The sequence below is a fragment of the Oryctolagus cuniculus genome, chromosome 15 (assembly GCF_964237555.1).
Source record: "Oryctolagus cuniculus chromosome 15, mOryCun1.1, whole genome shotgun sequence".
Lineage (NCBI taxonomy): Eukaryota > Metazoa > Chordata > Mammalia > Lagomorpha > Leporidae > Oryctolagus > Oryctolagus cuniculus.
Window position 1 is genome coordinate 36,992,451 of NC_091446.1, and position 14,884 is coordinate 37,007,334.

A 14,884-nucleotide genomic window follows, 5' to 3' on the forward strand; every position below is an offset into this window, starting at 1 on the left:
TGGCAGGCAGCAGCTTTACCTATTCCACCACAGAGCTGGCCCCATTGTTGTTTTACACAGCCAGGGTGTAGGGACACACACCTGATCTTCAGTTCACCATCATTCACCTGAACCTGTTCAGTCGTCTCTGTTTTCTGTGTGTGTTTAAATATTTTCCCTCCCTATCATGAGTTGTCTGCTTCAGTAATGGCACAACTAGTCCAGGAGATTTTCCTTTTGAAGAATTCATTAATCGAGATATCACGTGGGAAAATTGCTTGCTATTTATGCTGGATTCCCTGACCACATAGCAATGGTGACAGGTGCCTTTAAATACACGAACTACTTTGCTGGACATTTCACTGGATCGTACCAGTAGTGTACCCTTCATATGATCAAGTCAGTGTTCATAAATCACGCAATTTGCTCAACTCCTACTCGGTGCCTCCTTGTATCTTGCACAGAGAGAAGGGCTGTTGGTTGCCACTGGTAACCATGGGAGTCTTGAAAGGACAGCTCCATACCTCGTCTTCCTTTGAGTACTAAGTCAGTGCAACTTGGAGCACGGAGTTAAACCACGTGGTTTAAGCATTTTGGACATCCATGGGCAGTCCTCTGTCTCTGAAGAGTTTCCTGGTCTCCTCTCTCAGAGTTAGTGACCCCTCCTGGCTGGGCTACAGCCCCTGGGCCTACCTGTCTCTGCCCTCCCCACTGCATTGTGGTGACTTGTGTCTTTGTCTGGGTCCCACCTAGAGGGGAGCCTTGATGGTAAGGATTATGGCTTTTCCCTAATTTTGGCCCCAGGTCCAGTCAGCACCAAGACCCAGCGCCACAACTCCCATCAACCTTCACTCTTACAGTGGGTCTCAGCACTCAGCATGTTCCTGAGCGAGGCCTAAAGTCATCGGGCTCACAGGTATTATATGACACTAAATCAGCACACCAGTTTCCTGGTGGCATTTAGTGTTCCTGGCTCCCGCCTCTCATCTCATCTGTCCCAGGAAGTGTCTCCCTATCTCTTCATCACAAGGCTCCGAGAGGGCTCTTTCAGACATAGTGTCTGTGTTCTGGCCTCCTGGGAGCAGCCTAAAGATGACAGTCGATTCATTTGCTAATTGGTATACTGCTGTCTCTCTGCTTTGCTTCCCAGTGTCCACTCTAACCACAGTGCGGTGCACTGGCAGCCTCCTCGAGGCTTAGACACAAGCAAGCGGCTGACCCTTGGCCGGCTCTCAAGAGACAGTTCCTGAGCTAGGCCTCCATTCAGTGAGAGCTTCCCGTGGAGGTTGTGGAGATGCCCCCTTCAGGTCTGGGCTTGTAAACACACAGGAAGTACAGGGCGACCTGGCCAAGTGTTCAAGGCCTGGGCACTCTCAGTCCTCTGGTTGCTGAGCAGTCATCTTCAGCATGAACGGGAGTGCCTGCAGCCTTCCTCTCTGGGCCTACAGGAAATCTGTCTTTGAGCACGGAAGCGTTTATGCAGCACGACTTCCCAGGCCCTGGGAAACCCCACTTACCCATTCCCTAATCCATTCTTTCATGACTGAAATTGCTGTAAATGACAAATTTTCCATTTACCAATTAGGGTGAAAAGTTGACATTTTTAATGTAAATGTTTTATTGAATATAACAGATATATCTAAAAATGCACAAGTTATAGGTATAAACAAGCCACTCATGTAATGAGCCACAGGGTCAGAAGCCAAATATTACCACCATTTGCCTATCTCCAGTCACTTTCCCTCCCTCCATCAGGGAGACCACTATCCTGATCTAGAAGAAGATGGATTACATTTATTCACTTGCTTTTAATAGCCAGACAAAATTATATAAATTTGCCTTGCACAATATACTGATTTTAAGCCTTTTGGGTACTTCAAAAAGTTCGTGGAAAATGGAATTAAAAGACATTTATTTTGATGCAAAAAATTTAGAATTCCCTGTACAGAGTAGGAGGTAGGACGGTTCGGGGGTGGGAGGGCAGGTATGGGGGGAAGAACCGCTATAATCCAAAAGTTGTACTTATAAAATTTATATTTATTAAATAAAAGCTTTCTAAAAATGAAACTTAATGAAGAATGGGATGGGAGAAGGAGTAGGAGGTGGGACGGGAGTGGGGGTGGGAGGGTGAGTATGGGGAGAAGAACTGCTATATTCCAAAAGCTGTACATATGAAATTTATATTTATTAAATAAAAGTTTTCTAAAAATAAAAAAGAAATCCCTGTACAGTGTTTCACATTATGCAATTTCCTTGAAGACCTCTAATTTATGCAATGTGAAATGACTAAATCTAGCAAATTAACATACTCATTACCTCACACAGTCACCATATTTGTCTGTTTCATCTAAGTTCGGTCATGTATGTATTCTTTTGCATATTGTAGTTATATTGTTTGTTGCCAAAAATGCAACACCAGAGACTCAGTGAAGGAGGCTTATTTTGGTTCAGCAGTTCTGGAGGTAGGAGGTCACAGAGCTGCCTGTGGTGATGACCTTGATGGCAGAATCCTGAGGTGGCACAGGGCATCACTTGATGAGAAACAGGGAGTGTTTTTGTGCCATTAATTACAAAATTACATTTATATGGATTTGTTTCCAGACTGTATTCAAAACGCATATTCTTAAATTATTCTATGAAAGAATGCTTGCAATCCAATTCTTTCCTCAAATGGCATTCATTACATACTTATTCTGAACTAAGCATCGTTTTCCTGGCATCATTTCATTTTTAACTGCATCAACCCCTATAATACATGGCGGGGAAGGGAAGAGAGGCGTGGGGATCTACAAAGAAGAGGAACAGGTAAAGACTGGAGAGAGAATGCCTGAAACGAATTATGCAAATGTAATTTTGCATGAAAGAAGTATTTTAGTCTTTTATATGTTTTGTTACCATTCTTGATTCTCATCCCAAGACGATGCCATTTTTAGCTGCCTCCTCCCTTTCCATCAGGGGTACTCGTGTTCTTTCAGCCTCTTCAGCCCTCACTTCCACATCCTTCGTCTTCATACCCAGTGAGCACATCTTCTACCACTTCTTTCTTCATGCGCTCTTCAATCAGATTCTCCCTCCATTCATCCAGGTTCCAATAAGCCTCCTCACTGTCCCTCCTGCCTCCAGCCATTCCTGCCAGGATAATATATTATTCAAACACTACATAGCTTGCCTCCTCATTAAAACAATAGTGAACATTTCTTAAGCCTTACCGCGTGCCAGGTAGCAGGCTACACACCTAAATGTCTCATGGAGCCTCACAGTAGCACTGCCAACTACTTAATGTCATCATCCCCATTTTACAAAAGAAGACTAACCTCAAAGGCAATCAAGTGATGCTCAAGGTCACAGAGCTGGTAAACGGCAGAACCAGGATTCAAATATCAATTTATTTATTCCAGATTTCTATCCACCCAAACCACCATCCTACTCTTTATATTTCACTAGCTGAAGCCCAAACTGCAGCCTCACATTCAAGAATGCTCTAAATTTGTCTCTAATTTTCCTCCCTGATCTTTCTTTAACTACTCCTTCTCTTTTTTCAGGATGGGGTAGGTGCAGATACTTAATATTTTTTTTTTAAATAAATCCACTGGAAAATCATGCCAGTGCTGCCTGCATGGGAGGCAGTGCTAGGTCATGAGTCTGCACACTCCTTGCAACTAGTCCAGTGAGAGCAGAACCGTCCTTCTCATCTTTATTGTTTACTATGACCTTTGCATCATCTTCGTAATAAAGACACATGCCATCTTTTCTCTGATATGACTTTCATTGTTGAATTATTACCGCTGAATGTGCCTTCTTTCTGAGTCTGGTTTGTCTTTCTTAAGTTTGGCCATCACTATGTAACCCATACCAGCAGCAGGAAGGCTCTTTAGCCATCCCTTAAGCCGCTTCACAGAGATGCTATATAGATTCTGGGCTGTTGTGTTGTCAACACAGTTGATCACAGCTCCTACTGAAAGACCCAGGGAACTCTGACATTTTCAACCATTGGACCCACCATATCTTGCTTCAACATCTTGAAAACCAGAAAGGGAATGAAAGCTAACTATTCCTTTTCAAAATTCTACTCCAGCTAAAGCTATCTATTTATATTTCCCTAAACAGTCTATTTCCTTTTTTTTAAAATTTATTTATTTGAAAGGCAGAGTTACAGAGAGGCAGAGGCAGAGGGGGAGAGAGAAAAAGAGAGAGAGAGAGAGAGGTTTTCCATCTGCTGGTTCACTCCCCATTTGGCCGCAACGGCTAGAGCTGTGCTGATCCAAAGCCAGGAGCTTCTTCCTGGTCTCCCACATGGGTGCAGGGATCCAAGGACTTGGGCCATCTTCTACTGATTTCCCAGGCCACAGCAGAGAGCTGGATCAGAAGTAGAACAGCCGGGACTTGAACCGGCACCCATATGGGATGCCAGCACTGCAGGCGGCAGCTTCACCTGCTATGCCACAGAGCCGGCCCCAACAGTCTATTTCTTTAAAAAAAATTTTTTTATTTGAAAGGCAAAGCAAAAGACACACATAAAGAGAAACAGAGAAGATATTTCTCATAAGAAATACAAATGACTAACAAAGACATGAAAAAATGTTCAATATCAGTAGCTTTCAGGGAAATGCAAATCAAAACCACAATGGGGTATCATTTCTCTTCAGTTAGAATGGCTATTATCGGGCCAGCGCCGCGGCTCAGTAGGCTAATCCTCCGCCTTGCGGCGCCGGCACACCGGGTTCTAGTCCCGGTCTGGGCGCCGGATTCTGTCCCGGTTGCCCCTCTTCCAGGCCAGCTCTCTGCTGTGGCCAGGGAGTGCAGTGGAGGATGGCCCAAGTCCTTGGGCCCTGCACCCCATGGGAGACCAGGATAAGTACCTGGTTCCTGCCATCGGATCAGCGCGGTGCGCCGGCCGCGGTGGCCATTGGAGGGTGAACCAACGGCAAAAGGAAGACCTTTCTCTCTGTCTCTCTCTCACTGTCCACTCTGCCTGTCCAAAAAAAAAAAAAAAAAATGGCTATTATCAAAAAGTAAAAAAAAAAAATTAAAAAACTACAAATGCTGATGTGGATGTGGAAAAAAGGAACTTTTATACATTGTTGGTGGAGAGGTAAATGAGTACAGTCACTATGGAGAACAGTATGGAGGTTCTTCAAAAAGCTAAAAATAGGCCTACTGTATGACCCGGAATCTCTCTTCTGGGTATATAGATGAAGGAACAAAACCAGCATGTGAAAGAGGTACCCTCACTCCCACGTTTATTGCAGCACTATTCACAATAGCCAAGATATGGATTCAACTCGGTGTCCATTGGTGGATTAATGGATAAAGAAAGTATGATGTATATAAACAGGGGAATGTTATTCAGTCACAAAAATAATAAGTCCTGACATTTGCAGCAAAATGGATGGAACTGAAAGGCATTGTGTTAAATGAAATAGGCCAGACAAAAAGACAAATACAATATGGGTTTTCCCATAAATAGAAGTTTAAAAAGTCAGTCTGATCTTTCAGTAGTGATTTGTAGAGGCTTGGAAGGGAGGAGGAAGGGGGATAGAGAGGAAGTGGATACCAAAACACAGTCTGAAAGGAGTAACAAGTTCTGTTCCACAGCACAGTAGGGTAGGTCTGTATAATTCACAATAATGGATTATTTTCTGTATAAAGAACAAGTAGAGAGGCACTGGTAAGCTCCAAACACAAAGGGGAGATTAGGAAAGGGAAAGAGGAGTTAATTGGATTGATTGATTTATATTCTGTGTATGTGTTGAGACGTTTCATTAGGCCCATATGAATGTGTAAGTATTGTATATTAATAAAAAAATCTCAAAAAATAAAATTATAAAATATGGAGGGTAATAATACTACTACTTCATTTGTTCAACAAATGTTGTGGCAACTGATGTATACTTGGCAATGGGCTGAGAAACGATTCAGCATTGAAGAAGAGACCTGGTCCTGTCCCTCATCTCAGTGAGACAAACATGGACTACAGCATTAGTATGAGGGTACTTTAAAAAGTTCTTGGAAAGGGGAAGGTATTGTGGCACAATGCATCAAGCCACCTCTTGGGATGTCGACCTCCCATATCATCCCAAATTTCAGGACCTGGGATCAAGTCCTGCCTCAGCTTCAGATCCAGCTTTCTGCTTATGTGCGTCCTGGGAGGCAGCAGATCATGACTCAAGTACTTGGGTCTCTGCCACTCATGAAGGAGATCTGAATGGAGTTGCTGGATCCTGGCTCTGACCTAACCAGCCTGGCTGCAGTGGGCATCTGGGGTGAACCAGTAGATGGAAGATCTCTCTGTCTCTCACTCCCTCTCTGTTGCTCTGCCTTTCAGCCAAATAAAAACAAACTTTGTTTTTTTTTTTTTAAAGAGAAAAATACTATTACTATTTAAAAATAGTTCTTAGGACAGGTCTTCAAAGAAGGAGGTACCTTTCTCTGAAGGGAGGAGAGAACCTCCACTTTGACTATGACCTTGTCTAAACAAGATAAGAGTCAGAGAACTCAAGGGGCTTCCATAGCCTTGGAAACTCATGACTGGAGCATGGGGAGATTACTGAGGCCATAAACAGGAGTGTCAATTTGTAAAGTCAACAACAGGAGTCACTGTGCACTTACTCCTCATGTAGGATCTCTGTCCTTAGAGTGCTGTACATTGAGACTTAATGCTATAACGAGTACTCAAACAGTATATTTCACTTTGTGTTTCTATGGAGGTGCAAACTGTTGAAAGCTTTACTTAATGTATACTAAACTGATCTTCTGAAAAAAAAAAAAAAGAAGAAGAAATTATCAATTCCCAACTTGACTCTCACTGGGATTAAACATGACAATAGGTCTGATCTGATTTCATCATCATTTAAAAAATCATCTATTATTTTTCACTTTATGTTTCTGTGTCGGAGCAAACTATTGAAATCTTTACTTAATGTATGCTAAACTGATATTCTGTAGATAAAGAGAATCAAAAATGAATCTTGATGTGAATGGAAGGGGAGAGGGAGTGGGAGAGGGGAGGGTTGCGGGTGGGAGGGACGTTATGGGGGGGAAGCCATTGTAATCCATAAGCTGTACTTTGGAAATTTATATTCATTAAATAAAAGTTAAAAAAAATAGTTCTTAGGAAATGGCATTAAAAGACAAATTTATTTTGGTGCAAAAATTTTGAAATCCATGCAGTTTTTTCATAATATGCAATTTCCATGAACTTTTTGAAGTCCCTTAAAAGAAGTGTGTCTTTTAACTCCAGTTTTGCATGGAAATTTTTAAGTGAACTTTTTTTTACAAATTTTAAAAAATTTTTCCCAGAATCCTTTTATTTAAAGTATTACAAACTTCATGCATTTCGTAAATACAACTTTAGGAACATAGTGATTCTTCCCACCATACATGACCTCCCACCCGCACTCCCACCCTCCTTCCTCCTCCCTCTCCTATTCCCATTCTTATTTTTTACTAAGATCTGTTTTCAATTAACTTTATATAGATAAGATTAACTCTATACTAAGTAAAGAGTTCAACAAATAGTATGAAAAAACTGTTTTCAACAGTTGAGACAGGGCTGTTCAAAGTCATTGCATCTCAAAGTGTCAATTTCACTTCTCTAGATTACCTTTTGGGTGCTCTGTTACTTACCACAGATCAGGGAGAACATATGGTATTTGTCCTTTTAGGACTTGCTTATTTCAATAAGTATGATGTTTTCTAGTTTTACCCATTTTATTGCAAATGACAGGATTTCATTTTTTACCACTGTGTAGTATTTCATGGTGTGTATGTCCCGTAATTTCTTTATCCAATGTCCAGTTGATGGACATTTGGGTTGATTCCATATCTTAGCTATTGTGAATTGAGCTGCAATGAACATGGAGTACAGATAACTCTTTCATATGCTGATTTCATTTCCCTTGGCTAAATTCCCAGGAGTGGGATGGCTGGGTCATATTGTAGGTCTATATTCAGATTTCTAAGATATCCAGACCGTCTTCCACAGTGCTGTACCAGTTTTTAAAAATATTTATTTTATTTTTATTTATCTGAAATTTAGAGCAACAGAATGTCAGTGTTGGGCCAGGCCAAAGCCAGGAGACTGGACTCCATCCAGGTCATTCATATGAGTGGAAGAGACTCAAGTGTTTGAGCCATCATCTACTGGGATGACCCTCACCCTGGGAAAACCACCCTCCTGACTTCCAGGATGCACAGTATCAGGAAGCTGGATCTGAAGCAGAGTAGCCAGGACTCGACTCCAATATAGAATGCTGGCATCCCAAGCAGCAGCTTAACCTGCTGTACCATAATGCCTGCTCCTTAATGAACTTTTTTTTAAAATTTATTTATTTATTAGAAAGTCAGAATTACACAGAGAGAGGAGAGGCAGCGAGAGAGAGAGAGAGAGAGGTCTTCCATCTGCTGGTTCACTCCCCAATTGGCTGCAACGGCTAGAGCTGGGCCGATCCAAAGCCAGGAGCCAGGAGCTTCTTCTGGGTCTCCCACGTGGGTGCAGAGGCCCAAGAACTTGGGCCATCTTCTACTGCTTTCCCAGACCATAGCAGAGAGCTGGATCAGAACTGGAGCAGCTGGGTCTCGAACTGGTGCCCATTTGGGATGCTGGCCCTTCAGGCCAGGGCATTAACCTGCTGCACCACAGCGCCGGCTCCTGAACTTTTTTTTTTTTTTTTTTGATTTTGATTTATTTATTTGACGGGTAGAATTACAGACAGCGAGAAAGAGAGACAGAGAGAAAGGTCTTCCTTCTGCTGGTTCACTCCCCAAATGACTGCAACGGATGGAGCTGCGCCGATCTGAAGCCAGGAGCTTCCTCCTGGTCTCCCATGCGAGTGCAGGGGCCCAAGCACCTGGGCCATCCTCCACTGCTTTCCCAGGCCATAGCAGAGAGCTGGACTGGAAGAGGAGCAGCCGGGACTAGAACCAGCGCCGATATGGGATGCCGGCACCGCAGGCAGAGGATTAACCTAGTGCACCACTGCGCTGCCCGCCCCCCCCCCCCCCCGAACTTTTTGAAGTAGCCTAGCGTGTGTGTGTATCTGTGTGTGTATATATGTGTGTATTTATATGTTTAAGAGGCCAAATAACACAAATGTAACATGTTCATAGTGCAGGTAATTCCACATAGTCTATAGCAAAGGTTGATCATGAAACACTTCACTTACGCTGAGGGTTTGAGGGATAAGAAGGGATCCGGGCAAAGAGAGAGGGGGAAAAGCATTCCAGGCGGAGGGAATGGTAACTTTGAAGAGGTAAGCATGTTCAATCAGCCCAACCTGACTGATGTCTCACCAAGTGTTGTGAGATTGAGATAGACTGTTCTCATTATCTGTTAGTGCATAACAACATTTAGTGGCTTGAAACAGTAACATTTATTTTGTCTATGAACCTGCAGTCTGGGTGGGACTCTGCAGTCAGCTTATCTCTGCTCCACTACATCAACTGGGAGAGACAGAAAGAGCCAGGCAGAAGCTTTATTACCTTCTGCCACTCCGTCTCAGAAGTCTTTTTGCATTAATTCTGTAGTTAACTGGCATGCCCAGGATCAGATGTCAGCTTACCATGGAGGGGTGTAGTAGCAGAAAATCCCTAGAGCATGCTTAGTGGGATACATGGGTGTGACCATTTGTGGACAACACAGTCTGTTCAAAGATACAGCAGAATGCACATTTATAGTTTATATCAGAAATACTACTTGGCATTGTCACCACCATCATCACTCAATTTCCCTCATAGCCACTACATGCCCACCACAGTATTTTGTTGCTTAATTCGAGTCAGACACATTGGTGTATATTTAAATTTTTGTATTAATTGAAATAGTACATTTTACAGGTTGGAAACCACAGGTTCATGTCATTTACTACATATTTGGCATATGACAGAATATATTATTGTTATTATTCTATTTATTCTTTCTTACTAGTGAACCTAGAGAAGGGGTATCTTTTACATATCTGTTATTCCAGTGAGTAGGATAGTGCCCTACCTAGAATAGACACTCAATATTTGTATCTTTTATTGTCATTGAGATTATAATTGCCTACTTGAGATTTCCTGATCAAGTAGGTTTTCTATCTTATATTAATTGTTTTTAGTTCAATCATGTTATCTATCCCTAACATATTTTCTATTTACTCCCTTTCAGTAACTGCCACCTCAAAGTGGGAAATGGAAATCTGCCTGAATGGGCTGATAGCAATAGACTCAAAATCCTTAGAAATATTGCCACCAGAAGCTCCCTCCCACACAATCCACAGGAGGTGGGGGTTGGTGGGGAAGGTAGGGAGAGTGAAAGAAAGGAGAGGAGTGGAGGAGAGGGGAGGGGAGGGGAGAGGAAAGAGAAGGAAATATGTAGAAAGAAGAGTACCACCAGTTCTAGACCATTACCAAGTTTCTGGCTTTAAGTTTTGTGCCTCTGTTCCCCCTGTGTAAAATGGGGCTAGTAACACAACAGCACAAGGTTGTTGGAAGAGTAAAATGAAGCAATGGACAAGAAGATACCAGGAATAGTAGAAAAACACAATGTCAGATATTTATAGTAAATTGGATAAAGGCACAGACGTGTTTGGCTTTATTATTAATGAATAAAGGAACAAAATACCTATTTTAGATACTTACCCAAACAGGAACTATTTGACAAAGAAATTCATTATAGTGTGGTGTTGAGCTATGTCTCCATTGCTTTAAAATTTTCGAGTAAACAATTGTATTGAGGTATAATCCAACTGCATTATGAAATAATTGAATTTACAGTAATTTAACTTACCTTACAGCTTTTCAAGATCACATTCACTGTATTGGGCAAAACAGCATGTATCTATACTTTATCATCTGGGATAGAAGCAGCCTTGAACTGATAAGGATATTGTTATCTACTGCTTAAGGCAAAAGATAGAAAATGAGTATGCCTTAAGTGTCAGGGTTTTCTCTAAAATGGGCTTGATGAAAAAGCCAGAGGCATGCCAGTTCAAGTCAACAAATACTTAATTAGCTCATGTGGCTTCCAAGGCGCGGTGTTGGGGGTGTTGGGTACGGAGGAGGCAGCAAAGATGAATAGATGCTGATGCCGGAGGGAGACACGACCTGAGCCCAGAACACAGAGCGGGTGTCACGATGCAGGAAAGGCAAAGCCCAGGTGGAGCTTAAAATAATTCAACTCTTTCTGCCTGAATTGTGCCCCCCCACCCTGATTCTATTTTGGGTCCCTTTTCAACCGTGCCAAGGTCGCTGCTGGCAGAGAACCCGCGACCCTTTGAAATCTCTCCGCCCTGTTCTTCCCTTCCTCACCATTTCCAAAAGCGCCTCTGCCACCAGCACTGTATTTGGAACGATGTCTCTTGTGTGGGTGGCGAAACGATGGAGAGCTATTTTTGTTCTAATTATGAGAACTGTTTTACCGGGAGGGAGGGCGGTCTGATCTCAGTTGAGATGCTTGGCAGGGATGCTTCTAGGAGGCGTTACTAAGGTTACTAGAGAGAGGGAGGCAGGGGACAGGCACGCTTTTCCCTAAGACATAATGTTTTCAAATGAGGGGCGTGAGCTGAGATGCGGGTAGCTCCACACGGTACTACACGTCGGATTCTTTAGAGGGGAAAGCAATGGGGCGCAGGAAAAAGCTGGGGACTGCAATGTAGCTAAAGCACCAAGCCGCTGCTTCCCCTTCCGGGCCTTTTCTTTCACCGCGCCCTTGTTTCCTTGAGCTGTTCTGGCTGTAGCACCAGGTCGGGCGCGCGCCCGAGGACGGTGCTATTTGGGTGTGACACGCGTCCGAGTCGAAGCGGAAGTGGGGTCCAGTCGGGACCCGTAGGGAGAGCTGCGCAGTGAGCGGCGCCGGCGGTGGTGGCTGCTGTGCCCAGGGCTGGCTGGCCCCTGTAACGGCTCGCTCAGGCCTTGAGTCGTCGCTGCAGCTGCCGGCAAAGGAGGAAACGACTCACGGGCGGAAAGGAAGGGGTGTGTGAGGAGGCCCGTGGGTGGACTTGGCGTCGGGAAGAAGGACGGCGATACTTGTGCCTTACTTGTTACTAGTTGATTGTAATTTTTGTTTGTTGAGGACAGATTTGGGGGACACTGACGTCTCCGTTGTCGCGGTTCTCACGGCTCTTGTCAGTTGTTGATTCGTAGCTCGAAGTGAGTGAGAGGTTTTCAGTAAAGCTTTGCGTATGGGATGGGTGAAGCCGTCCGAGGAAAAAGAATCGGAAGAGTGGAGGCAGGGGTAGGAAAGTGGTGTCGAGGGGTTAGGGAAGAAGATGGTGATGGTGGCGACAAGAGCTGGCATTTGCAGGGTTTTCTGCACCAGGCGCGGTTCTAAAACCCATTAAACGGGGTCCACTTATGTAATCCCCAGTCACATGATGGCGGTACTCCTCCTAGCCTTGCTTTTAAAATTGGGCAACTGAGGCAGGGACAGGGGAAGGAATGTGCCCAAAGACAGGCAGATGAGCAGGGCAGAGCCGGGCCTTGAATCCTGGTGGGCTTCAGGACACGGTGGTCGTCGCCCATCAAGATGTGAAGGAAAGGAGCCCGTAGCAAAAGGAGTGAGGCTAGCGAGGCTTGGACAGGCGTCGGAGAAGAGCTGGGAAGGGCGTGACGTCCAGGTGCGAAAGGCGAGGCCAGATGGAAGCGAGGACGGGAGTGGAGCTGAGACCTAACCTAGCTTTCCAACCCTAGGCGGGGTCTTCGTATCTGTAGGATTTGGAGGAAGAGGGAGGAAAGGCGGACACCCACACAGCACGGTTGCCAGTGGAATTAGAGGCAGAGCACAGGCTCGGGATGTAAAGACTGTTCGGCGTGCCCACCTTTAACAGAGTCTGTAGAGGAAGTGGCTCACTCAACATAGACAGCGAGGACTGTCTAGGCCTAAAGCCCTGAACTTCAGGGAGACAGTTCTTCCTTACTTGCTGTACTTGCTGCTGTATTAAAACTTTTACAGTTTGATAGATTGGCCTGGACTGGTTCCTTCCAGTCAATCATCCATCTAGTTCCTCCATAACTTGTGTCCCAGGTTCAGTGTAATGATAGCACCTGGAGCTTCTTCCGGTGCAGTTGAGCGACCTCTTAGTCTCTCCATGTTTCTAAATTTCACTTAAAAAATGAAGTAAGATAAAGCTAACTAAGCGAAAGGATCAGATAGCTTGCCTTGAAGAAACTTAAAAGAAAATGGAGATCTCTAAACATGTGGAAAAGGAAAACAGAAAAATTGTATGAGTTGTTAGTGTACTGTTCATAAAAGCTGTAATTCCAATGGAGTATAGCTAAGCGTAGTCCAGAGAAGCAGTTTGGAATAGTTAAAATTATGGGCTAAAGATACAAATAGGTCAGTTTAGCCGCTTATTGCTTTGTAAGGCTGACTTGACTTTGCCCTTGACTTCATCATCCCTAAAATGGAAGTAATAGTTCCTAACTTGAAGAATTAGAAGCGTTCTCTGTAGAAGTACTTAGCACAGTGCCAGGACCACAGTTGCTGATAAATACACATAACTCACTACTCTGGGTCGGAAGTGCAGCATCGCTGAACCTTGTATGCAGTCGCTTTATACCATCAGCTTGGTTTTCATCGAAGAGGCCACAGAGTAGCCTTCCTTGTTCACTTGATAATTAGAAGTGAAAAATGTTGGTGCATTTTCTGAAGTGATCCTGAACACTGATTTGCCCACCATGGTCCCATAAAACTTTGCTTAAGATAGCTTATTTTTGAACTGTTCTGTTTCCTGAGGAATTAGCAACTTTGGCCCTAACTAGCTGACTTTCTACTTTACAGATGCACGGTCATGGAGGCTATGACTCTGATTTTAGTGATGATGAACACTGTGGAGAATCTAGCAAAAGGAAAAAAAGGTAAGCTCTTTTCTGTTGATCTGTGTTCCACATCCTTTTTAGATGGAAATGAGGTATAAATCAATAAAGCTGAAAATCTTTGGGTTGTGTTTGCATGTGAGGACACCTGTAGTGAATGTATTTTTATTGATTAAGCTGTTATAAAATTGATTCAAAATTGGAGAAAAGCTGTGGGAAAAATCAGAAAGTTATATCTATGCTTTGCAGGGGTTTATTGAAAGGGAAGGGGGAAATGGAAAGCAATGGAAGGTTTCATATATCTCAGTTGATTGCATTTTTCATTCAGCTATCAAGGAGTGTTTGCCTTTTTTTTTTTTTTTTTTAATTTTTGACAGGCAGAGTGGACAGTGAGAGAGAGAGAGACAGAGCGAACGGTCTTCCTTTTTGCCGTTGGTTCACCCTCCAACGGCCGCTGCGGCTGGTGCGCTGCGGCCGGCGCATCGCGCTGATCCGAAGCCAGGAGCCAGGTGCTTTTCCTGGTCTCCCATACAGGTGCAGGGCCCAAGGACTTGGGCCATCCTCCACTGCACTCCCTGGCCACAGCAGAGAGCTGGCCTGGAAGAGGGGCAACCGGGATAGAATCCGGCGCCCCGACCGGGACTAGAACCCTGTGTGCCAGCGCCGCAAGGCAGAGGATTAGCCTATTGAGCCACGGCACCGGCGGATTGTTTGCTTATAAAATGTCATAGCTCCAAAGGGGCTTGGTTGCTGTTCTCTTCCAAGTGAGGTTAGTGTGGAGGAGGAAATGGTAATGCAGCACAGGTGTTCGTGGTTATGTGCTGAGCACAGTGATGGTCAAGGGAAGGAGCTCAGGGAAGTTGTGTTGAATTGGAAAGGACAAGACCTATCAGTGCCGTAAAGCCTGGGCACTAAAAGGGGCTGCACCTGGGCAGAGTTGTGTGTTTGTGTTCTCAGCTTTCAGTGCTTAAAAAATTCAGTGTTAGCCATTAACTCTGGAGTGGTGGATTCAGGATAACCACTTTTTAGAGAAGTCAGTTTGTTTACACTGAGAGCAGTATTTTATGCATACTAACTGGGACTGAACATTTTGTAGGATACTTAGTCTTTG

General features: G+C 44.0%; 1 protein-coding gene, 1 long non-coding RNA gene and 1 pseudogene across 23 annotated transcripts in view; 1 reads left to right on the forward strand and 2 right to left on the reverse strand.

The window, feature by feature from the left end:
- LOC100347176 (protein FRA10AC1) overlaps nucleotides 1-14,884 on the forward strand; it is a 107,743-nt gene that overhangs the window by 44,269 nt on the left and 48,590 nt on the right. For 15 of the 22 annotated variants that reach the window (XR_011382361.1, XR_011382359.1, XR_011382362.1 and 12 more), the window contains one exon: nucleotides 13,739-13,815. Coding sequence is in view for 16 of the 22 variants with exons in the window: in XM_070057598.1 (XP_069913699.1) it covers nucleotides 13,739-13,815 (77 nt within the window). In the remaining 6 variants the exon portion in view is untranslated. Of the gene's footprint in view, nucleotides 1-11,728; nucleotides 12,109-13,738; nucleotides 13,816-14,884 lie in introns of those variants that run through there. The other 7 variants (XR_011382360.1, XR_011382363.1, XM_051823949.2 and 4 more) reach the window with 5 other exon arrangements.
- On the reverse strand, nucleotides 1,585-11,690 carry LOC138845338 (uncharacterized). The gene is made up of 3 exons (XR_011382365.1): nucleotides 11,269-11,690; nucleotides 10,748-11,064; nucleotides 1,585-3,108 (listed from the first exon to the last, which is right to left on the reverse strand). It is a non-coding gene; the product is annotated as an uncharacterized lncRNA (long non-coding RNA).
- LOC138845480 (large ribosomal subunit protein uL14 pseudogene) lies at nucleotides 3,542-7,314 on the reverse strand (annotated as a pseudogene).